At 45.1% G+C, this 25350-nt stretch overlaps 2 protein-coding genes across 5 annotated transcripts in view; both read right to left on the bottom strand.

Moving 5' to 3' along the window:
- Positions 1-1760: 1760 nt before the first annotated feature.
- FDX2 (ferredoxin 2) lies at positions 1761-11744 on the bottom strand. The gene is made up of 5 exons (XM_053303947.1): positions 11577-11744; positions 9370-9409; positions 5343-5449; positions 4011-4098; positions 1761-2581 (listed from the first exon to the last, which is right to left on the bottom strand). Exons 1-5 carry the CDS (start codon positions 11695-11697, stop codon positions 2425-2427), a joined length of 513 nt encoding a protein of 170 aa, XP_053159922.1. The 5' UTR covers positions 11698-11744; the 3' UTR covers positions 1761-2424.
- Positions 11745-15528: 3784 nt separating this feature from the next.
- The window catches only part of RAVER1 (ribonucleoprotein, PTB binding 1), a 42811-nt gene continuing 32989 nt past the window's right edge, over positions 15529-25350 (bottom strand). For 3 of the 4 annotated variants that reach the window (XM_053300005.1, XM_053300002.1, XM_053300004.1), the window contains 7 exons: positions 24621-24865; positions 23694-23787; positions 22739-22881; positions 22372-22449; positions 21662-21787; positions 17945-18028; positions 15529-17263 (listed from right to left, as the gene is read on the bottom strand). In XM_053300005.1, coding sequence (XP_053155980.1) covers positions 17117-17263; positions 17945-18028; positions 21662-21787; positions 22372-22449; positions 22739-22881; positions 23694-23787; positions 24621-24865 — 917 coding nt within the window. In that variant the 3' untranslated portion in view covers positions 15529-17116. The remainder of the gene's footprint in view (positions 17264-17944; positions 18029-21661; positions 21788-22371; positions 22450-22738; positions 22882-23693; positions 23788-24620; positions 24866-25350) is intronic. The other variant, XM_053300003.1, reaches the window with a different exon arrangement.

Here is a 25350-nt window from a genome sequence, read left to right as displayed (position 1 = left end):
GAGATCCACATGTTCCTTCTTGGTAAGAATAGAATCTAGTGGCAGCCGAAAGGTTTTTTCTACTAGCCACAGGTGATGCCCACTCCTACTTTATAACTTCAGAAAATAAATCTGGTAAAGGTAAAAGCATTTCTCTTGGCACAGCTCTAGGAAATACTAAATCTCCCTTTCCAGACTGAATAAGGTCAGGTCCTGAATTAGCTTGCAGGCCAATAGCTTTGAGGACTCTTGACGTCAGGGGAGAAAAATCATCTGCAATAAAGAGGCGTTAGGAAATATTACAAGGTTCCACACCCTCATGCCCAGACCACTCTCCGTCCTCCTTAGGTAGGGAGTCTGGATCCTGAATGTCTCCCTTCAAATAGCCCACATCATCCCTGAGGCCAGTGTCACCAGTACCAATGGGCACTGTCTCTGAGATTAGCTTGTTTTGTACTAAGGGCCTCAGGTGAAGGGGGTCTGGATCCCCAGAGTCTTGGCTGGAATTTGCAGAAGAATGGTAGTCCTTGGTGGCAGAAGCCTTATCCTTGGACTTTTTTGTTTTTAAAATTTGTGGGGAGAGGGACACAGAGCTAGATGAAGCCGAACTTTCTGAAGAAGTTGCCCGCCTCTTGCTTGTTTTGTTTTGTTTCTGGATTCCCTTTGTTTCTTAGCAGGTCTTATCTGGTAAATAGTGTCAATTATGGCATTTTAAAAGCATGCCTGCCACTCAGGGGGAACAGACCTGACCAAATTAGATTGTGGGACAGAGGGAGATGGTTGATTCTCAGTCCCTGCAGCGCCCTCTGCTGCTTGTAAATCAGAACTGGTAGACTGGGAGGGGGCCCCCTGCCACCATCTTAGGTGTAGCCGCTCCTTTAAAAACACCCAGCGCCCTGATCTCAGCTGAGGAGGGCAGTGGATTAGCTACTGGGCGCCTTTCACCTAGGAAAAGCCACTGCCCAGGGGACTCACGGTTTTCCATAGTTTGTTTGCAAAGTTGGTGCTGGGCCCACAAGAAGCGAGTGAGGTGCGGTTTCAGCAGGCGGCCTGATTCCCAGACCTCCTGAATTGCTGGTGCTTGCACAGAGGGCGGAGATGCAGCCAGTACGAGTGGACCGCGGGCGGCCATGTCTGGCGCTGAGGAACTCTCCACATCCAGGGTCAGGCACACGAACGGCCCGGAGGCAGCCGTGGCTGACTGGGAAAAACACAGTGAAGTCAGGCGCACGAACGGCCCAGGGGCGGCCGTGGCCAACAACTGTGCTTTCACTGAACGTGGCCCCCCTGGAAAGTCAGCGTGGGGGCCTCTCCCCTTCGGAAGGCGAACGCTGTAGCGTGTTAATCGCCCCAATCACCACATGCAGCGAGGGAAGGGAGTAAGGGAAACAGAGGGACCAGCAAAAGAAGAAAGTAGGTTTTTCTTTTCTTTCTTTTAAAGTTATACCATATTCAAGGTAAGAAGAGAAGGGAATCAGAAAGGAGCAATCAGTAAGGAAACAATCAGAATTAGCAAAGATAGGAGAGTAGGAAAAAATCGCTGCCTGGAGCTTTCGAGGACAGAAAAGAACTGGGCGAGGTTATCCCCCTCAGCTTCAAGTAGGCGTAGCTTTTTATTTCTATCCAATCAACTGTCCTGCCTTGGAGCTTACGGGAAGGATAACCCAGAGGTGTCCTCGGTCCCAGCAACAGAGAATTGTAGATTTTTTTCTTCTGTAGATTTTCTCCCAGCACTCTACAGAGAACTACTGTGTAGGAAGGGACAAACAGAAGCAATAGCCTGCTTTTACAACATGTTTACTGATAAAACCACCAAGGTGTGCCCTTTCCCGCCTCTTGGCTTCTTGTCTGATATAGTCCAAATTACAACAGAAACAGACATTTCCAACCATTTTTCCACAGTCAAATGGCAGATGAGAAGGCCCCAAAGTAGATAAAAGCACTGCTTGTACAACGGGGGAAAGAAAAACTGAGCTAGAAATAATGCATCCAACATGTTTGGGAGAATAACCCACAAACCTTTGCCATTGTCCCTTGTGCAGTCTGTATATTCCCTCAAAAGATGACAGCTGTTGTGCTAGAACCTCCCTCCTCTCTTAAGCACTTGAAACATCCATTTGGCTTCTCTAAGGATTGAGTGGGGAGCTTCTTCTTCCAACATCCTCCTTACGCCACAAATGAGACTGCTTAATGCAGCTATGACTTATGGAAGGCACAGTGAAACAGGCAGCTGCAGGAAGCTTGGGACTGGCTCCTGGGTGGCCCCATCCAGTAGATCCAAAATCCCTTCTTCAGCACCATCTTCCTGTACACAGTGTACCCACTTCATTTCAGGACCATGCCTGCTTCAACCACACCCCTGTCCTGCTCTCTCTCTCAAGTCTGCTCAACAGACTTCAGCCAGCCTCACGCGGGAGATTGGTCCAGCTTTTGGCTCTGTTGCCTTCAGTGGGGTTTGGGGACATGCCCGTCCACATAGAAGTTCCTGGTGATCTTGGGGAGGGTGAACTCTGCTCCTTCCAATTCTTTGCCAAGGATGATCTGGCAGCCCAGGCGTGAGTTCTCCTGCAGCAGTGGTGCCATGTCCAACATATCTTCCTCCCTAGAACAAAGGAGGCAAGAGGGTGAAGGAATCAGAGAGCACTGAGTTCAGTCTCCTGCTGCGAGTCCATAGGCATCACAAGCAATATGCCCACCCCACCCTGGAAGGAACACCAGCTACCTTGAGCTGGGGATGGGGGTGATGGTATGGAGCCCTTCCCAACTTCATGTAGGGATGATCAGTTTGATGGTCCTATGAACTGATACGTTCAGTGTCCATATAATCATATGGCTGTATGTAACTTTGATATTTATTTCTTGATGCTGCTTAATTCATCTTTTTCGTGCACATTTACTGTAAATTTTATGGCTAAAGGGAGATTAGTTTTTGTTTTATTTTGATGTTTAGACCACCTTTACACAGCAGTACATAAGGTGATTAGTTTTGTTTTGTTTTTGCTGCCTAATTAATTGGTAGCACTTTAAACCCCTTTTGAATCAACTAATTACTCAATATTGCAGCTCTAATTATAAGGTATATGCAAAATTCTAGAGTCTTAATTCTGTGTTCTCAATTTTATATTTGACTGAGGATGGTGGATTTGTTCCCTCTCCTTAACGAGATAGGGTCAAGTTTCCTTCTCTCTGGATCAATTCGCACTTTATTCCCATTTATGTCACTAACCAAGTTTAAATGTCATTAGAAATGCACAGAGGGCACCAAACATGAACAACATTTAAACAGTCATTGGGGAAAAACCAGGCATAGCCTCTGCTTCTTGCAGAGAAACCATGGCCATTCACAATGGATGGGGCTGCACATGTGTGATGCCATTAGAGCTCAAGGACCTTTTTGTACTTATAAGGTGAAATAAGAAGCAGCTCCCCTCAGTCACTAGGTGCCTTGGGCAAATCACACTCTGCCCAGTCTACTGCAGAGAGTTGTTGTACAAAGCTCAAGTACGCTGCCCTCAGTTCCTTGGAGGAAGGGTGAGATACAGAAGAGGCAGACAAACAAGTTTCTGCTCCTCATTCCCAAAAGATGTTGACAGCTAGGAAAGGATTCACAGGATGATTAAAGATATCTAGAACTCAGATGAAACATTTGAAAAATCTTCCTGTCTTTGGGAAAACAAGAGGATAAGCTGCCTTAAAGAAGCCACACAATCTTCTTCCTTGGATTTTTATTTTTATTTATTTTTTAAATATGAAGGCTGGGCCGGCAAAGCGCCCAGGAAGGATGTGTCATTGCCCATACCATACCATCTTTGAGACAGCAGCACTCACTCTCAGCAGTAAATGGCAACACTCTATGGGCCTCAGCAATGCTTCTGGCCTGGGTGGTGCCACCTCCTACTTTTGACCTGGGCAAGCAACTATTTTGAAGTTGTCAGGTGCTCCCTTTCCAACTTAAAAAGGGAGGACACCCCAGAAATCTCTCCTGCTACCAACACTGCCTCCTTTTAGAAAAGAGTGGCAACAGTCCCTACCGTTCATCAGGGGAAGGAAGTTTGTCCACAAAGTCATGGCTCACGTAGACATGACAGGTTGAGCAGGCCAGGGAAGCTTCACAAGCACCTGTGAAAGCAAGTGAAAAGTTGGAGGTCATTGTCAGGGAGAGGCCAGGTAAATAAATAAATGATCCAAATGCATGCAGATCATACTCAACAATAGCAGTGTTGGTTGCCTGCATCTCTGCCACAAGATGTGGTGACAGCCAATGACCTGGATGGCTTTTAGAGAGGTTTGGATAACTTCATGGAGGAGAAGTCTATCAACGGCTACTAGTCAGAGGGCTATAGGTGACCTCCAGCCTCAGAGGCAGGATGCCTCTGAGTACTAGTTGCAGGGGAGTAACAGCAGGAGAGAGGGCATGCCCTCAACTCCTGCCTGTGGCTCCTAGCAGTATCTGGTGGGCCACTGTGTGAAACAGGATGCTGGACTAGATGGGCCTGGGGCCTGATCCAGCAGGGCTGTTCTTATCTCAAAAAGAATATCATAGAGCTGGAATCGATGCAAAAAGAGGGCAACCAAAGCAACTGGGGTCTGGGGCCTCTTCCCACAAGGAAAGGTTAAAGTGCATGGGGTTTTATATTTTAGGTGGAAAGACAATTCAGGGGGACCAGATAAAGCATTAATAAAACTTTGGGTGTGGTGTTGAGAAAATGGACAGAGAAAAATGTTTTTTCCTTCTTCCACACCTCTAGAATTTAGAGTACAATACAATACAATAGGCAGTAGATTCAGGACAGAAAGGAGGGAGCTTCTTCACAACAGAGAACTGACTTATGGAATGTCCACACATAGTGCCACTAGCTTAGATAGCTTTAAGAAGAGGTTAGATGAGTTTGTGAAGGTGAGTTCAGTAAACATCCATATCCAGAGGCAGCATCAACAATGGGGAAAGGCTATTGCCCTCGTGCCTTGCTTATTGGCTTCCAGAAGTACTTGGCTGGCCGGTATTGGGCACAAGTACAATGGACATTTGGCCTGATCCATCCAGCAGGATGGATTCTCTTTCTTTGAAAAAAAATCTGTTATTGGTTTTATCAATTACACTTTCAAGAATGGAAATTATACCTAGTATAATTATATCTAGTATAACGTCTATATCTAGAAACAAGAATACACTATAGATGTCTAAAACAAATGCCTAATATTGATCTAATAATGTTATAACTGCAAGCAATTATAATGATATGTTTTAAATAGAACAATAATTTTAAAACAAACACATAAAAAACAATAATTTAAATTACCTCTTTCACCTTGTCTTAAATCATTCCTAATAGCGCAACAGCAGGATTCTTCTCAAGACGTACCTTCTAAGTCAATGCCATGCCTCTGAGCCAAGCGTAGCACGTCATCCCCAACTCTGCCTTGCACCGGGATCCTTTGCCCAGATCGGTCTATGAACACCACATTCACTCTGAGGTAGAACAGGAAGCAGCCAGAGTTATTAGAGATGCAGCCTCGACCCACCATCCTTCCTCAGCTAAAAACCTACAAGTATGGTTTGAGTGTTTGTTGCAATTTAAGAGAACATCTTCTTCATTATGAGCTCTGCCACCCATTGAGATCATCCAGAGAGGTCCATCTGCAGTTGCCACCAGTTCATCGGGTGGCCACTCAGGGGTGGGCCTTCTCTGTTGCCACCCTGAGGCTTTGGAATGCACTTCCTGCTAAAATAAGAGGGGCTTCCCCATCTTTGACAGCTTTTAAAGAGACTCTTAAGATGCATTTTATTCACCCAAGCATTTTAAATTAGAATTGTGGTTTTAAACTGTTTTAATGTTTTAATTTATTTTATGTTTGTTGTAAACTGCACAGAGATGTGAGTTTGGGGCAGTGTACAAATATACTAAATGAATGAATGAATAAATAAATTCTGCACAAAGACACAGAGTGCCAGTCAGCATTAGGAAGCTGGCACAGATATTGAATTTCAAACACTTCTTTCATTTAAAAAATGACCAGATAATACATGTTTAGCCCTCAACTGATAAAAAGCTTGTCTAACTGATTAACTGTCTGGCCACTAAGCAATCAAGCAATTAACTGTAGGCTTGAGCCCAAAACATTTCGGAGGCCATTATAAAGTCCTCCGAAACATTTCAGCTCCGGGGGCCGCTTCAGCGCTGGCAGGGGTAGTTCTTTAAGGGTGAGGGAGGTTGCATTCACCCTTCCCACCACATTTTCCCCGCCGGCGCACCGTTATTTTCAAGCCCCTCAGGGCGGCAACATTCCTCTCTGCTGCCCCATTGTCCTCATCAGCCAGAATGGCCGGAAGCACTGATCGTGTGTGTGCCCGTTCCGGGCGTGCGCATACAGCAGACGGGTGCACACGCGCGACCGCTACTTCCGGCCACTTCTGATGAGGACAACGGGGTGGCAGGGAGGAACGCTGCCACCCTGAGGGGCTTTAAAATGATGGAGTGCCGGTGGGGGAAATGCGGTGGGAGGGGTGAGTGCACCCTCCCCTGCCCTTAAAGAACTATCCCCACCGGCATCAAAGCAACTTCGAGCACATCCCTAATTAACTGTTTAAAGACATTTATATGCACCCCAATAAAGCTGCTGTTCCAAGGACCTTGAATGAAGCATCTCAAGCATAAGAAAGAAAGTGTCTGAATTATTGCTTTCTGCCAATATGAAAATTTTCATATGTTCATCATATCTGTAAAGCAGGCAATGTTCTGATCTTCTTAGGTTTCTAACTTATGTCTAAGACAACAGAAGCTGACAGTGGTAGGATTCTATTTTCTCAAACTGGTTGGTGTTCTTCAGGCATAAGTCAGACCATTGGTCCATTTCATTCAGCATCGTCTCCACTGTCTGCTAAATTCTCAAAGGTCTTTCTCAGCTTGCTACTGGATATCCTTTTAACTAGGGATGTGCAAAAAATTTTGGGCACAGAACGATCTGTGCCCGAAACGAACAATTTCGGGTGATTCGGGGCCGAACCGAATCATCCCCGATGTCCCCCGATATTTTTCGGGCACGAGCCGAATCACCCGAATTTCAGACACGAAAAATTCGGGTGATTCGGTTCATGGCTGATTTTTGGCAATTTTTTAAAGTTTTAGTGACTTTGGGGCAGTTCGGGGGCATAGCATGGGATCTGGGCAAAAGGAGTGGGGTGGGGTGGTAGTGCCTAATGGGTGCAGGCTACCACCCCAATTTCAGGGGGATTGGGCAAAGGGCTGATTTTTGGTAAATTTCTGAAATTTTCATGTCTTTGGGGCAGATTGGGGCAGAAAGTGGGGCCTGGGGCAGAATAGTGGGGTGGGGTGGTAGTGCCTAATGGGTGCAGGCTACCACCCCAATTTCAGGGGGTTTGGACAAAGGGGTGATTTTTTGAGAATTTTTGAAGTTTTAGTGACCTTGGGGCAGTTTGGGGGCAGAAAGTGGATCTGCCCCAAAATAGTGGGGTGGGGTGGTAGTGCCTAATGGGTGGAGGCTACCACCCCAATTTAAGGGGGATTGGGCAGAGGGCTGATTTTTTGAGAATTTTTGAAGTTTGGGTGTCTTTGGGGCAGATTGGGGGCAGAAAGTGGATCTGCCCCAAAGGAGTGGGGTGGGCTGGTAGATAGTGCCTAATGGCTGGAGGCTACCACCCACCCCCAATTTAAGAGTGATTGGGCAGGGGGTGAATTTTGGTGAATTTATTTTTATGAGGTTTGTCTTCATAAGGTGAAGTGTGCTAAATTGTTTACTTCCTCATATTATTCATAGTAAAGGAAAGTGTGAAAAAGTGAAAGTGCGGTCATGAGAGTTGTTTAATTGAAAAAAATCTCATTTGCTATGATAGAATGAGAATTCACACCTCAGAAAAAACTTCTGAGGTGTGAATTCTCATTCTATCATAGCAAATGAGATTTTTTTCAATTAAACAACTCTCATGACCCCACTTTCACTTTTTCACACTTTCCTTTACTATGAATAATGTGAGGAAGTAATCAATTTAGCACACTTCACCTTATGAAGACAAACCTCATAAAAATAAATTCACCAAAATTCCCCCCTCTGCCCAATCACTCTTAAATTGGGGATGGGTGGTAGCCTCCAGCCATTAGGCACTATCTACCAGCCCACCCCACTCCTTTGGGGCAGATCCACTTTCTGCCCCCAATCTGCCCCAAAGACACCCAAACTTCAAAAATTCTCAAAAAATCAGCCCTCTGCCCAATCCCCCTTAAATTGGGGTGGTAGCCTCCACCCATTAGGCACTACCACCCCACCCCACTATTTTGGGGCAGATCCACTTTCTGCCCCCAAACTGCCCCAAGGTCACCAAAACTTCAAAAATTCTCAAAAAATCACCCCTTTGTCCAAACCCCCTGAAATTGGGGTGGTAGCCTGCACCCATTAGGCACTACCACCCCACCCCACTATTCTGCCCCAGGCCCCACTTTCTGCCCCAATATGCCCCAAAGACATGAAAATTTCAGAAATTTACCAAAAATCAGCCCTTTCCCCAATCCCCCTGAAATTGGGGTGGTAGCCTGCACCCATTAGGCACTACCACCCCACCCCACTCCTTTGGCCCAAATCCCATGCTATGCCCCCAAACTGCCCCAAAGTCACTAAAACTTTAAAAATTCACAAAAAATCAGGACTTTGCCCAATCCCCCTGAAATTGGGGTGGTAGACTCTACCCATTGGGCACTACCACCCCACCCCAAAATTTTGCCCCTGGGCCCCTTTTTACCCCCCGAATCAATTCGGATTCGGATTCAGATTAAATCCGAATCCGAACCAAATCAAGGGTGATTCGGGTGACCCAGATTCGGGCACAAAACAGAACAGGGGTGATTCGGCTCGGGTCCGCGCCGAATCACCCAAAAACCCGAATTGCACACCCCTACTTTTAACTAAAGATGCCAAGAATTCAACCTGGGACTTTCTGCATGCAAAGTATATGCTTTGTCACTGAGCTCTGGCTATTTCCCAGACATATCAGTTAATATAGAGATGGTGGAATTGTTTAAGCAAGTGGTAATTGTGTGGCCAGCAAGGGCTAAACAACCGGCACCGTAAGTTTCTGTGTGCAAAGCAAAATACTGAACTCCCTTTTCCTTTCAAGATGCTATTTTTTCCTGCGTCCTGCACTTCTGGTTAACACACACACATCCCCAAAGGAGAGCACAGGAAGCTGCCACATGAATAGACTTACAGGAATGCCTGATGGAAGCTCTTGTGACCATCTAATCTAACTATGCTAACTACATTACTGAACAATTGATTTATGAGACAGCTTCCAATTCACTGTCCACCACAAAAGGGACCTTCCACAAAGGAAATCCAAGATCAGTTTGATCTCGGAAAATCACATTTCCTGATACTCACACTTCTGCATTACAGCTTTCATCTTCTGCCTGTAAGGCCACTGGAGGAGAAAAACAAAACACATAACAGCATTATGAACATTCTTCTGTAGAATGTGACTGGCTCCCATTAATGGTCTTGTCATCCATGCCAAAATGGAGCTTGCTCCCCCACCCAATTTGCCTGGTATCTTAGCAAATGCTGATTAGAAGAATGTACTGTGTGGAGAGGCAGAGAAACATCCTTACCTTTGCAAAAGTAGTTTTTGTGTTGCCAGTATTGGAAAGTCCATGTGTTCAGAACAAGTGTGATATGGAAAAATGTGTGTGTGGGGGGGGGGGGGGGAAGTAACAAGATTTACATCTGAATATCTGGGTTGGGGTGAAGTAATGCAGCTGCTATAGTTCAGTGCCTTAAGAAGACTGGCTATGAACCAGGAAGCCCTTGATTCAACTCTTGCCTTCTATATAGGGCCACTATATAGGGATAATACAAGCCACTATATAGGGATAATACAAATAGCTAACTTTACAGGGCTTTTGACAAAATTACTGAAATAACGCATTGAATGCTTCAAATACTTTAAAGCACTCCATAAATAATAATTATGAAAAGAAACGAGTGAACTGGGTATAGGGGAGGGCAAATGATCATTATCTAGTGAGAATCTCACCGAACCTGCTTATGGATTCTTCCATAGTACAAAAGGTACAATTGCTACCTCAGAAAGGGGGAGGGGGTGAGACAAGGAGGAATAATGAAAAGAAGTCTCTCCAAACTCTGTAAAAAATGGATCCTAACATTACTAATAATAAAAAAACCAGCAAGTTTGCCAGTGAATCTTGAAGAGCTAAGTTGTCCTTTCTCTACCATCTAGAAGGCAGAAAGGTTAAACCAGTATAATTTCCAGTTTCTCACACACTGGCAAAGTTTGCCATTCTTTACAAACTCTGGACTCTCACTAACTCCACATCTGGAGTTAATCTAATAAAACCCAGATTAAAAAAACTTCAAAACACGAGTGTTACTGTGTTGCCCAAGTTACTTCTCTAGAGAAATCCGCTGATGGAAAGCGTGGAATTTGGGAGCCAAGTCTGAAAGGACTGTTCCTTTAAAACAACCCTATTCCTTAAAAGAATATACTAACCTACTCTGGGTTCTAATTTTACTGTTAGCAACTCTGCAATTTCCAGTTCATCCTTGCAACACAATACTCTATGCACTTGGAAAAGAAGAGATAGAAGGAGCAATTACTTTTACTTTGGGGGGCAGGGCTGACAAAACATTTTTATTTTTACTAAAAAGCACCTTGGAGCTGTGGGATCTAGAGATATCTGCTCTGTCACATAGTGACATTTTCCAGGAGGATAATCATGCTAGTTTGTTATAGCAACAAAGTAAAGAGTCCTGTGGCACCTTTAAGACTAACAATGCCCTCCACATAAAGCCAAAACCCCATACCATAAAAAGAATGGTTTCCTTCTGTACTCACATTTATCATGGATGCCACTTCATGTATCTGACAAAGTAAGCTCCAGCCCACAAAAGCTTATGCAACAATTTATTATGCGTTAGTCTAAGCAGCCACAAGCCTTCCTGTTTAAGTGTGTTTACATCCTTAAGTGTGGTGCAGCAGGGGGAAAAACATGCGGCTTAGGTGAAGGGACCCTGGTTCAAATTCCTATTCAACCACACAGCTTTACTGAGTGATCTTGAGCTAATCTTTCAGCCTAATCTACCTCACAGAGTCAGTCACCGTTAAGGATGAAATTGTGGGGCGGGGGAGATTTTGCATGTACACACTGCTCCTTGGAAGAACAGCAGAACAACAATTATTGCAATAGTTATAAATACTGTAATTTTTTATAATTTTTTAAGTACTTCCGTCTGCCCCCACCCCCGTCTCTATACTAACACGACGCGGCAATATCCTGGCAACTCATAATCATTTAACTGCGACACGTAATGAGAGCGAAGAGGCAAAATCCTCGTTTGGACTGAGGAGTTGTTAGTTTTTTGTTTTTAAAGCGAGGGAAACCGTGAAGGAATCACAGTTCTGCCCCACACTTTTTGGATCAGAGCCAGCCCGCCCCCCGCCCCCGCCCCCACCGAAAGAGAACAGGGTCTCTGCTGGCTCCCTCTCTCTCAGCTCAAGGAGAACAGGAATCCTGTCGGGGGAATGCAGGCTTTTGAGCAAGGAAGACCCGCAAAGGCAACGGCCTTCTCACCGGCAGAGCGGAATCCCCGGAGCAGGACCTGGCCAGCGACCCCGAAGAGCAGCCGCAGACGTCGACGCCCCCCACGCTGGGTCACACTCACACCGCCACCCGCAGCGCAGGAGGCCGCCATGACAGGCTGCACGTGACTGCCGGCCAGGCGGGGTCAGAGGTCGAACGGAGGAGGCGGAGAAAGGGATGAGGAGGACCGAGGGAAAGAAAAAGGGGGGCACGTGTGTGCGGTGGGGGAGAAGGAGGAGACGAGAAGGCAGGTGCTTTCTTTCTCTGTCCTGCCTTGAATACAAACACACACGCTTTCTGTTCCTCTTATGTGTGGTGGTGTTTGCATTTTTATAGAACTTTAGTGTTAAAAGGACTTCACGGGCATCACCTTTGTAATTCTTACACAAACCTTTAAGGCTGGTCAGTTTTATCTCCCTATTGCAAACCGGGGTTCATGCACTATTGGCTTTTGTGGGACACTTGGACCCGATTGCAAAGCAGAAAAGATTGCTCTTAGGTTGTATAAGTGAACATGAATACCCTTTAAAAGGGCACAAGTATTTACAAGGCAAACATTCAGTCCTGCTGCAGCAGCTTTTGAAACTTTATCACAAAACGTTTGGGGAAGAATTGTGGAAGAGCGCGTAAAGGCTGTCAGTTTCTGGGATCCAGAACGCTCTTCTCTTTTGAGGAAAAGCGGCTTTTAAAAGATCCATATAGATCTTTAATAGATCTCTCTAACAGTGAATGCAGCCAGGATGTCTCAGAATAAAAGAGCTGAGACTTTCCTGCCTCTTCAAAGCTCTACTGAAGTATTAAAATGGCACACACATCAAAATAAAACCCAATGGATATGTGTAAAGGAAAGTTGTGCCTTCGAGTCGGTGTCAGCTCCTAGCGACCACAGAACCCTGTGGTTGTCTTTGGTAGAATACAAGAGGGGTTTACCATTGCCATCCCCTGTGCAGTATGAGATGATGCCTTTGAGCATCTTCCTAAATCGCTGCTGCCCGATATAGGCGTTTCCCATATTCTGGGAAACATATCAGGGGGATTCAAACCAGCAACCTCTGCTCCCTAGGTAAGTCATTTCCTCAAATAAGAGAACCACAACCCATATGGGTTGCTAAGAGTCCACACCAACTTCATGGCACTTAATAAATACCAAAGCACTTTTACTGGAAACAAAGAATTAATGGGTCATACCTTCATGTGTTGCTGGTATGTTTCCCCCATATCTTGCTAGATGCATCCTTGAACTGAATTAGCAAAGATGTCCTTGCATATTTATAGACAGTTCCGCTGAATTCTGTAGGATTTACTCTCTAGGATTGAAAAATCCTAGCGAGTAGGATTTTCTAGGATTGAAAAAGCTCTGAGAGCCTTCAGAGTTTTATGTACAAGAAAAATAAGCATGCACATATACAGATATGTACTCCTTTTCTGGTTTATGCTCCTAACCAGGTAGTCCTCACTACTTCAAACATACCTTGGTAAGATGTGTGCATCTGTGTGAGGAGATAAGCTGAGGTCATAGGGCAGGGAAAGCAAATAATATTGCCTGGGTTGGGTAAAAGGATAAAGTGTATAAAAAGCAGACACAGGAGTTAAAGCCAGGACAAAGAAGCAGGCTGCTGTCTTCATGGGAGGAGGCATTGCCAGTGCTTCATAAAACCAGATCATACATGGTGTGTGTGTGTTTTGTTTTAAAGGGAGGTAGATGCCACTCTTGTGGAACAGCCAAGAGGTGTTCTTTCTCTGACTGTCCCTAGGTTTACTCATGTACCTTTTAAACCCTCTGTTATGCCTTTACCCATTGTCATTTTTGCTCAGTCATAGAAACATTACTTTTATTACTGATTTATGCTTGTAGTATGTATTAGGCTTTTAATAATATCTACTGTTACTTTTGTTTTAAAATGTAATTTGTAATCACTCCTCTTACTACTGCTACTTTAATTTCAAAGTTGTATTATGTAATCACCCCTCATGCTTATGCTGGTCTGTGACTAGATTGATTGATTGCACCTGCTCTAGCCTCTGCACTAGCTTGATGGGACAAATATTATGCATAAAAGCTTGTTTCATAGCCATATAAAAAAGGCAAGCCTGGCAGCCAAGCCTAGTAGATCAGAGCATATATGGCATACCCTCTTTCATATGGGAAGGAACACTGAGCAATAGGAGTAGCTTGCCTATGATTCACCTTCCTCTTTTAGGACACAAGAGGAGTAGGATAGTAAATGATTTTAATCTGCCAAGAAATAAATGGCTCACTAGCTCAAACATGTTGGAATCAAAGCTCTGTGTATTCTGGAATTCCACACAAGTACAGTGCACACGACCCCCCACAGATTGAGATATTCAGCTTATTGCAACATTCAGTTCGATAACTTTAGCTTTCATAAGAAGAGCAGCTCCTGCTGGATCAAGCCAAAGACCCATCTGTTCCAGCATCATGTTTCCTGTAGTAGCCATCCAAATGCTTCCAGAAGTCCACAAGCAGGTCACAAAAGCAATCACTTTTCCCATGGTTGCTCTCTGGCAACTTATTCAATTTCATATTGCTTTGAACACCGACACTTATGCCATTGTAACGAGCAATAGTCAAGATAGACTTCTCAATTAATGTCACCTTTAAAACCCACCTAAGCTAGTGTCCATTGCTATATCTTGTGGGAGTGAAGTCCCACAAGATATGGTGACGCACATCAAGTATGTACTGTGTGAAGTACTTTTTGTATTCCTGAATCTACTGCCAATCAGCTTGGACCATCCAAAGTTCCAGGATTATGAGAAAAAATACATCTAATTTCTCATTAGAAAAAGGAGGCATATAACCACCACACACATAGGCAAGGGAGCTGAGAGACTTCCATCCTCTGTCATGGGAGAAAGCTTTTCATTTGGCTGTTCAAGCCTGACAGCCAAAATGGCCATGCCTACTCTATCCTCTTCATCTTCCTATATGCATGAGCACAAATGATACTAACACAGCTGTGGGTTAACTCAGAGCAAGAAATTGTATAGTTCTCAAAGTGAGAATAGGCCTCCTAAACAGGTTGGATGTGGGGCATTTCTCAACTGAGAGTAGCAGCAGAATTCAGTTTCCTTTATCATTTCATGAATTGCCAAGAGAAGGGGTGCAGATATATACTGATCAACCCCTACCACAGGCTCTTCTATTCTGAGGGCTTCTCTTCTCCCATCCCCTTTTAATTGGCTTTCACATAGGCCTAGTAGGAGAGGAAGAATTAACCTGTGGGTGAACATACTAAGAGGCAGATAACAGGTAAATCCACTTGGCATCTTTGTTTTCCTTTTCCACAACAGGTAAGGAGATGTTATATCTGTGCAAATGTTGAAAATTCAGTAGTATCCCCCACCACATGGGCAAAGCAGCACCTTTTGAAATGGTAGCTCTTATGTTTAGCAGAGGGAAAGCAACCCAGCCAGTTAGCCAATTGTGAGGGATGCTATATGATGGCATCCCTTGTTTCTGTTTCGACTGCAAGCCCTTGAGACAGGGAACCACATTCTCTTCTATGGTATAAATCACTTTTTGTAGAAGTGATATCAGTTTAATGCTATAATTTCATTATTGCAGCTATTTCTGCCTCACTAGCCACTCCATGAATTTTGGCTGAAGAGCAGCCCATACATTTCTAAATAAATAGAACGTTAAACTTATTATCTCAGAAGTGGCTATGCGTAAGTCAAGGTCTTGTTGCTAAGTATGAGCTCCACCCAGCCCGACAAGGCAATCCTAGACAAACACAGGGAAGCAGGAGTACTGGCCCCCTTTCTCCAGCTAGCTCCCCTGTCCCCTCTCTCAGTTTGTATGCACATTAAAGCTGCTAAGAGAGAGATAAACAAAGGCAGCCAGTAGGCTTGTCTTCCTCCCTCACCGATATAAGTGGCAGCTCTTGCTAGTTTTGCAGAAGAATGAAAAGAAGCAGGGTAAGGCTTGATATAAATATAGCTTTACTTTGGAAAGTTGGTATCCAGCTGTCAAGGGATTTCAAACCCCACAACAAATACAGCAAACCAGCCAGTATCTACAGTAGAAACCATCATAGCATGTTTATAAAACAGAAAAGAATGTATCCTATCTAGGTAGAACTATAAATCCTCCAGGAAGGCGGCCACAGACCCACACTCCATCTCAAAAGAAACCCCACACTGGTCTTTGCTGCTGAGAATGTATGATGGGAAAAACACCTCCCAATCTGAACCCTGGCTGCTTAAACCAGCTTAGATGTTTACCCATTCACCTCTGGAGGAGGTTAGGTCTGGGAACTTCCCTGGTGAGAGGAGGTTGCACTTTCCTCCTATCCACCCTCAACTCAGCATAAGGAGAAACATTCACAATCCATTAAGTTAGGATTGGGGGTCAAAACTGCCAGTCCAGTGGAACCAGCTTTAACATGTTCGATCAAGTGCTGGTACAGCTTCAAAGCTGCATGCTTGCAAAAAGCTAGATGCTGACCCCTGTTGCCACCAAGTTGCAAAACTTTTACACAAAATTTTGAGTCACCCTAGAAAGTAGTGCCCAAAGATTGTCGCAGCCACAGAAATTTGGCCTGAAGGCAATTTAGGCTGCAGGCTCAGCATTTAAGACAGTTGTCAAATTAAAAAACAACAACACTCACTCAGGGGGAAAATATCATTTGCACCCGAAGAAGAAGTTAGTCTAGTCCCCTCACCCCCATCACCAAAAAATAAAATTACACACCACACACATCAGAGGGCAGGTGCTTTTTTAAAAACAAAAATTATTGAAGTTCACATACTCCTAAACTATTTAAAAACGAAACTAAAAGCATGAAACTTTTAAAAAGGTAGTTTACACATTTATCATGACCAAAGTAAAACAAAGTTTAAGATTAAAAAACAAGATAAAAACTGTGAGGAGGCAGACACATTAAATTCAGCCTGAGGATCCCAGGAGCAGGGTAGTGTAGAGAACTGCAGCTGACCAGGAGGACCCTGTTGCCCCAATGTGAAACCCTTCCTCTTAATAGTTCTCTCCATCACACTGTAGCATCCAGAGGCACCTAGAGCATCCACGTACATTCCTTTGCTAGAAACTGTTTAAGGCAGGGAACTTGTAGCTCTTTAGAAGGCCAGGCCCTTATTACTCAACAAGATTATGCAGGGAGGATACATGAGTCCTGAGTACTGCAATCAGAATCAGGAGGAGCCAAGGAGGAAGGATGCATTCAGAATCATTTTGGTCCAGCCGACTGATGGGCTGCAGGGGTTGCCTGCAGCTTGAAGACATTTCCCATGATTGCCCAAATAGCCTTCATCTAGAAAAAGGGCCACTTACTCCAGAAAAGCACTAATGGTCCATCCAGAGTTAATGGTGCTCACTTGAAGATCAAGCATGTGCTTGTATCTGACCCCAAACTCACAAGCCAAGTCCTTTACACACAGACTTTAAAAAAATCTAAAGCAAAAACACGAAACATTTTTACAAAATGTACACATTTGAAATGGGATGGGTGGGTGCGAGAAGAAGTAGAAGCACTTCAGTAGCAAATTGATTAAAATATCCTCTTTCGCTTCAGGTATGAGTCTGCGTAGTGCCCTCCCAAGCCCTGAGAGTGCTGACCAACATAACTGCCTTCTGGGCTAGGTTCTGGTGATGGGAGCAGGTGGGAAAAGGCCCGCTTCTGGCCACCAACTGGAGTCTGTAAAACCAACCGGGGCGGGGGGAGAGAAGAGAAAAGAAGCCAGGGAACCGATATTCAAGACATGGAATATACATATATATTTAAATAAATAACATACTAAGGTCTATCTGGCAAGCCCGGCCCCCTCTGCAGCTGCAACCAATGAGCAGGGCTTTCACATGCAGCCTGGTGGGCCCATGGAAGGCGCTTTCGCCACCATCTCCACTGCCAGCACCCCATCGTTGCTCCGTCCTGAAAAGAGGGCTGAGCAGAGGGGGAGAGCAACTGCTGAGTGGCGAGTGTGGGGGAGGAATGGGTGAGCAGAGGGTGACAGCAACTGCCAAGTGGGGGGAGAGCCAATGGTGGGGAGGAACAGCCAAGCAAAATCTCCGGGGGGTGGGTGGGTGTCTGAGTGAGAGGTCCTTCTGCCGCCCCGACAAATCTCTGGGGTGGGGAAGGCTGAGTGCACTGTGTGGGTTCAGCTTGTATTATTTTTTACATTTATAAATCGCATGATATAGAACATTGCCAGGCAGTTTACCTAATATTCAAAAAATTAAACACAATACTAAAAAAAAATTAAACTAAAAGCTTGAAAAAACAGGTGTTTTAACAAGAGAAAGACACTTTTATTAAAGATATTCTTACTAAACAAAGTGCCAACATTTCTAGAGTTCCTTCTTGATTGTACCAACTCACCTTTGAGTGGGTACCATGTGAGTGACTAGTTGGTCCTAGTCCCAGGATACTGTCTCCTGTACCCATTGGTGGCATGCCAACAGCCTGGAAAAAAGGAAAAAGCAGAGCCATATTTCAGTCAACTACAAAGCTTCTCTGGCAGACCCCATACAGGCTAGGTCCAAGGTATTTAAGGGAACACCTTCATCATGAGCCCTGCTGCCTATTGAGATCATCCAGGGAGGTACACCTGAATTCTCCCTTGGCTTGTCTGGTTCAGGAATGGGCCTTCTCTGTTATCATCCCAAGTGAAGAGCCTCCCCATCTCTGAAAGGCTTTAAAAAAGATGCTCAACACACATCTGTTCACCCAAGATTTTAAGCTAGATTTTAAATGTGAACTGTTTTACACTGTGTTAATGTTTTAACTGCTGTTTTTATTACAGTGCATTTGTTGTACAGTAAATTGCCCAGACAAGCAAGCTTGGGGCGGAACACAAATACACCAAATAGAGAAATTTCCAAACGTTGTCCCCCACAAAGAGAGACAACCAGTTGTGTATTTTATGCAAATAAGAAGAGAGTTTTATGTTTGGCTTTGATAGTGTAAATCAATTGGTTCATCAAGAAATCCAAAGAAAGGTCTGCAGTTGCAGATTCAGAGCAATACTGCTAGAGGCCACAACATGTACTGATCTTAAGTGGTGGAATCCAAGAGGTCCTGGAAACATCTAGGTGTTCTTAATAGACCCCCACCATGCAAGGGGCATAACTATAATAGGGCAAGGGGAGACAGTTGTCTGGGGGCCCACTGCCTTAGGGGGGCCCCCAGAGACAAGTCACATAACTGAGTCCCCCAGCCACGCACTCACCTGGGCTTCCTTCAGTTGTATTCATCCTTCGAAACTGATGTGAGTGTTAAGACCTGGAGCTACCAGAACAGCACGTCTTTCTCTAGTACCATTAAATGACTTGCATTGGCCCATTTTAAAATCTAGTCTCTGGGCCCACTCCAACCTTGCTACGCCCCTGCCCCATGCCGCATCTCAAACTGCTTTTGAAAGCCTCAGCTTCAAAAGCATGTCAGCAAGAATCAGGTGGTGGTGGGTGGTTTCTGTTGGACAAGCCCATGATCTAGTTATGGTGTTCTTTGGATCTCAGTCACTGTGCTCAACCTTGGGAAATCATTCCTTATTATCCCTATGAATAAAGACATCTCTCAGCAGTTCCATCACATGGCTAATTTATTTTTTTTGGCGCAACTGCACTTTATGTTCCTGTAGTAGATTATAGCCTCTGTCTCAGAGGAAGCTCATGTGAGGGGAAGGAAAAATGCTGAATCATCCCTGCTGAGCTTTCTGGCAAAGGCTACTCCTAAAACTCTTCTTTACTTTAGGTAGCTTCAAAAAAGGCTGCTACCACCACCCCTCTCTATTGCAGAGCTTGACCCTCCCTGAGCTTGGGGTGGGAAACCCAGGGAAAACTCTCTTTTGCTATTTGAAAAGTACAAAAAACCTTCCACGTGCAAGCCTACACAAGGGGAGAAAACTGATAGCTGTTGACTGATTGAGGCGTGTTTGCACCAGAAGGGAGAAATCCCTCCCTGCCCGCTTTCCTGCATTAAAAACCCACTCGGAGAGGCTTGTAAAATGCAAACAAAAACAAAAACACAAAAACCAGTTTTATTCAAATGCCACAGACTGCTTCCATCTGAGGCCCTCTCAGCTTTTAGTTACAGGTAAAAATACTCAGTAGGTTACAAGATTACTACAAAAAGCACCCTGGACGACGTTGGGATGGCACACTTAAAATCGTGGTTACCCAGTTGCAAGGAACAGGCATTGCACTTGCCTCCCGGCTCTGAGATGTCTCCACTGTGCCCCGCATGCCAGCAGCATGGGGCTGGCCAGGACTGGGAGGCTTACCTGCCACTGAAAGGTTCCCTGCAGTTTCAATGGGACAGGCTACCGCTACAGCTCTCCCCTATCCAACTATCAGTTATTCGACAGGTGGGCAGGGCTTCTAGAGGCCTCTCTGCCAGCCTCCCTGAAGCTCTCCAGCACAGGCTGGCAGGCTGCCTACAGGCAGCAGCTGAGAAGAAAGGAGGCAGAGTGGTCAGCACTGGCTATACACACCCTTTGCCCTGCAGCCATGTGCAGAGCCTGTGACTTCCTTCTCAGAGCCAGCAACGGAAGGTATAGGATTTCCCTTTTGTGATTACTGAAGTCTCTAAGCAGTTTACAACAAAACAAGAAATTTTAAAGCTAAAACATACAAAAAGTTCAAATTAAAATATTTATCCATAAAAACAGCAAAAAACCTTGGCTGAAGAGATTTGTCTTTAGTTGTTTCCTAAAAGCCAGCAGGGATGGAGCAGCTTTAATCTCAGTAGGAAGTGTGTTCCACAACTCTGGGGCAACTAGAGAAGGCTCGCCTTTGAGTCATCACCAGACAAGCCGGTGGCACCCTCAGATGAACCTCCCCTGAAGATCTTAATAGGCAGCAGGGTTCATAACGAAGGTGGCGTTCTCTTAAATAACCTGGGACCGAGCAATTAAGGGCTTTATGGGTAATAACCAGAACGCTGTATTTTGCCCAGAAACATATTGAAAGCTAGTGTAGTTCTTTTAAAACCGGAGTAATATGTTCTCTTTGGAACATCCCAGAGACTAACCTGGCAGCAGCATTCTGCACCAACTGCAGTTTCTGGACTATGTATAAAGGCAGCCTCACCCTTATATATTTAAGAAATGGCTTGCTATAGAGCTTTAATATTAGGCACCGATGTAAGGCAGGGAAGGACTCTGTATATTTAATTTGAAGCAAATCAGTCAATCCCTTGATTTTAAATAATTTTTCCCCTACTGCAGAGTTCTCTTTATCCATAGAGTAACACACCTAGAAAAAGTGGCACTCTTCTACCCAAAGCTGCTCCTTGAAAGCAGCAGCCCGTGCCACTGGCTCCTTTAAAGCACTGCTGCGATGGGATGCTGCTCCCAGCAGCCCTTGCTGGCACTGCAAATGGCGTCAGCATGCACGTCAATGCCATTTGTGTGCCAACACCATACAAGTCATGCTGGGAACAGAATTTCATTGTCGCGGCGCTTTAAAGGAGCCTGTGGCATGGGCTGCCATTTTCATGGAGCAGCTTTGCTTAGAAAAGCACTGCAATGGGGCGGCCAAAGCTTGAGGGAGGGACAGCTAAGACCTGCCTGCCTCCTTTTAAAGGCACCCCTCCCTGCCCCTTGGGATGTTGCCAAAGTGTTTCATACACATCCGTAATTTATACAGTACATCATCAGTCAGTATGATTCTGTAATCATATGAGATGTTAAATAGGCCTCACTCATGCTGATTTTCCTCAGCCCCGCACGCGCTAGGGACAGCCCTGAACAAGAATGCTCCATTTCCCTTAAAGAAGCTTGGCAGCACAGTGAGAACGGTTGTGTCTGCACTGTGCCAGGAAGATTGTGCAGAGTATCCAGCTTTGGCCAAAGCTTCACACAGGCCGAACAAATAAGTCAGTCAGGGATCTGCACTCAGAACCGAGAGGGGCTGCCACTGACCCCCAGGCTTTACAATGAAGAACACTGCTCTAGGTGATGGTAGATGGTATGCTGAAGCAGTGAAAAGGGAGATATATAAGCAATGATGGCTTTACACTATCCCAAGTCCCAAAGATACCCCTGACACAGACAAGGAACAATAAGCTCTGCGACCAAACAGCAGACAATCTTACTTTGTTCAGGTGGCTTTGCCTGAGTCCAGCTTGAAGGCCACTGGTGAAATAGGAGGTTGGGGATCCTGAATAGAAAGGAGGCAAAGGGGGGCCCAGATTGTTCCGCTCAAACCCAGGCGATGACAGCTGAAAGAAACAGGATGTTTGTAGGAGAAGTCTCTTGCACCACGTCCATGTTTTAAGGCAGCGAGGAACAGCAAAAGCGGTCAGAGCCAGAGGAGACTAGCAGCAGGAGCTTGTCAGCAGTACAGGACTACTGGATCAGTGCAATGCTCAGCTTCCCACAGCCACTGTAGCTCACCATTCTGTCTTTCATCAGTGATGAGTGAGTGCAAAAGCAGGAGATGATGCTCATCAACATCCCCGCCTAACCCCCAGCATTTGGTGTATAGAAGCACGCCATGCCTGAGGTAGCTATTAATGGATCTGCCTGCCATGCACTTTGAAAACCATTTAGGTCCGTGTACCCTGCAGCAGCCTATGGCAACACACACCACAGTTAATTATGCATTGGATGAAGCACTTCGTCGTAAGCCAGCTGCTTTTCGGTAACTGAAGTTAGGAGCAATCTTTTAGGATCCAATAATTTTATAATGTGGTCCTAAGCAGCCAGAACTTAATTAGGAATATAAATATGTCCATGACAGAAAGGGACACTTGAGTCTGGCCCCTCCTAACTGGGTGGAGACATCACACAATGGCGCTTTTACCTTCTGTTTCTTGGGTGGAAATCCACCTAGCTGGGGCCCCGTCTCTCTGGCCTGGGGATACATTCGCGATTCCAAATCCTATTGATAGGGGGGTGGGGGAGAGAGGGTGGGGTGGGGGGAAGAATCCCATTAGCCAGTGTTGTATACACTGAAGACAATTAGGCCTCCCAAACTCTTTAAAATAGATTGAGCTAATATGAACATCCATGGGAACTAGAAACCTATGTATTCAGGAGCCTAGACATAATGTCTCCAAAAGGACATAAAAAGGGCCAAGGATAAATACAAGCAACTCCAATACTCTCTTCCTTCTCTCTGTGTTCATACTCACAGTCACATCAGTCCTAAAGGGTTCTATAGTACTTACTGGCTGATAGTCAAATGCACAATTGTCTCCTGCCAACCCAGGAGAGGGCAGCACGGGGTCAGTCATGGAGGCCTGTGGAATTCTGGGATTGGAGACATTGCCAAGTACTCCAGTCTTCAGGTTGAATGCTTTGTTGGCTCCACCTACAAAGCAAGTTGATCATTCTCATGTAGACAATGTGCTGGACAACCAAGGATGGGGCAGGCCTTTTCTCCCACTTTAAACTAGCCCCAGGACAGCAAAGAATACCCTCCCTTTGTTTTCCCTACCTCTGTCTGGGACTTTTACAAGAGTCAGTTAGCAAGTGCATTCTCCTACCGCCCCCATATTGCTGGCTGGCGTGATGCCAACACTGCTTGACAGCTTGTTTTTTTGTTCCGATAAAGTGAAATGCAAAACAGGGCAGTGGAGTGAGGTTTAGATTGTGAGCCCTTGTGGACAGGGATCAGTCTTATTTATTTCTCTATGTAAACCACTTTGGAAGCTTTGTTGTAAAGCAGTATATAAATTTTTGTGGTTGTAGTAGTCAGAGATGCCTGGCTACTAACCCAGAAGTATTCCAGGGTTGCTTCTAGTGCAAAGATATTTAAACACAACTGTGCCACAAGAATGAGAAAACCCAAAATGGTGACTACTAATGTTTTATTATTCTAGAATCTATATGCCTAGGGCATCATTATTAGTATTTATATAACGCTTTTCAACAAAAATGTATCAAAGCAGTTTATGTCCCAAAAAGAATGAGCAAGTTGTTCTCTTCCCAGCAGAACACTCAGTCTAAAAAATTGAGCTTAGCTGCTAGGAAACATTCTCTTAAAGCAGCACCTTTGCTCAAATCACTTTAGGATCAACATTATTCAATACTGGCCAGCACCATTTTTTTAAATTTTTGTCTCCTTCTTAATGTCAAATACAGTGCCTCCCCATGTCTGTCCCCAAGCCACCACCTCCTCACCTCCAAGTTTACTTGTGGGGAGAAGACTTTGCAGGTTTAGGTATGGATTGAGTGGAATCTTGAAGTCTTTTGGTGGTTCTCCGAGCAGAGATACCTGTAGGAGAAGGAATCATGAACAGTATTTCCTCGAGATCTGGTCTTCAACTGGCACGTCATGCCCCAACCAAGACAGTCCATGCCAGTGACACTAAAACTTATTTATTTTACATACATACTCATATTTATTAGTTCGTGTGTGCATTATAAGGAGAAGACACCAGAGAATTAGGGAGTGAGATGTACACTGTAAAAAAAGAAAAGCCAAGCCCCACGCTGCAAGCCAGGGATAGAAGACAAGCCCTGGGTTCACAGAGGTTGCAGACCATTCTAGAAATTTACATGACCTACACCACTGGTACGTGTCCCAGATATGGGAAACACCTATATCGGGCAGCAGCGATATAGGAAGATGCTGAAAGGCATCATCTCATACTGCGCAGGAGATGGCAATGGTAAACCATTCCTGTATTCTACCAAAGATAACCACAGGGCTCTGTGGTCTCCAGGAGTCGACACCGACTCGATGACACACTTTACCTTTACTGACTTCAAAGAAAACCCCCAAACTAATAAGGCAAGACACACTGACAAGATTACAGAAGGGCAGATATGCTTACAGCATGTGTTCTGCCCAGCCTCACCCACACTGTTGATCATTTGTAACCAAAAAAGATCATGTCCGTTAAGCTAGTTAAATTGGAGATTTTTGCAAATCTATTTGCTCAGCTATGCTTGCCCAAGTCTGAACCCAGTGCTTGAATCTGTACAGACATTAGAACAACCAAGTGCTGAACAATGTTGGAGCAGAAGAACTGCAAGTGTGTGGGAGAGATGTATAGGAAGGTGGAAATACTAGATTCTTCAAAGAAGAGACAGCCTCACACTTACCCCATATGAGGGAGGTCCATTATCTGTCTGCTTTGGCTTCTGAAGCCCACTGATCACAGATCCCAGGATGGAAGTGGTGAGACCTTGCAGGCCAGGTGGGGTCAGCTGTGGCATCTGGGCTCCCATCACAGAACCTTCCCTCTCCATCCCCAACGGTCCCAGAAAGGATGGCAGGGACTGGCTCCCTGAGGGCAAGATTGGTGACTTGACAGGCCCTGGAGCCATGTCAGTAGGCAGAGAGCCACCTGAGGAGAAAGCACCAAGCATCCAGGTGAGAACAATATCAATTTGTTTTTTTAAAGGGAAGTAGTTTTACGGCCCACCTAGGACATCAGCTGATTTACTGATTGACTAGTCAAATACTCCACAAAAACCACATTGCCATTCTGTAGGTGGCAGCTTATTTCTATCATTCCCTCCAATAGCAAACTCGGTGACTTAGACCAACCCATACAGCAGTAAAATGAGGCCACAAACAAGGCAAGGGTTTTAATGTGCTCAGGGGGTTCCCTAGTAAGAGGCTGCCCACGTATAAAGCCCTCCCGTAGGAAGAAAACTTTAGAAACAGTTAAAAGCACGGAAGTGACAAAAGCAGGGAGGATGGGATTAGTTCTCTCTCCCTCCAGTAGAACACAGGAAAAAACACTCTCCCAGACAGCATGGGGAAGGGAAGTAAACTCTGTCATACTCTCTGTACTGCATAAGTTGGGGCTAATTGTGCAATCAACCC

This window comes from Hemicordylus capensis, chromosome 2 (genome assembly GCF_027244095.1).
Source record: "Hemicordylus capensis ecotype Gifberg chromosome 2, rHemCap1.1.pri, whole genome shotgun sequence".
Classification (NCBI taxonomy): domain Eukaryota; kingdom Metazoa; phylum Chordata; class Lepidosauria; order Squamata; family Cordylidae; genus Hemicordylus; species Hemicordylus capensis.
The sequence above is the reverse complement of the archived record's forward strand: the minus strand, read 5'-3'. Positions and strand labels throughout refer to the sequence as shown.

Coding starts and splice junctions, on each gene's coding strand:
- FDX2 (XM_053303947.1), bottom strand. CDS start 11,697: ATGGCGGCCTCCTGCGCTGCGGGTGGCGGTGTGAGTGTGACCCAGCGT. Junction 5,450..9,369: donor GAAAGCTGTAATGCAGAAGT/GTGAGTATCAGG, acceptor GTTCTACCTCAG/AGTGAATGTGGTGTTCATAG. Junction 4,099..5,342: donor GCATGGCATTGACTTAGAAG/GTACGTCTTGAG, acceptor TTGCTTTCACAG/GTGCTTGTGAAGCTTCCCTG.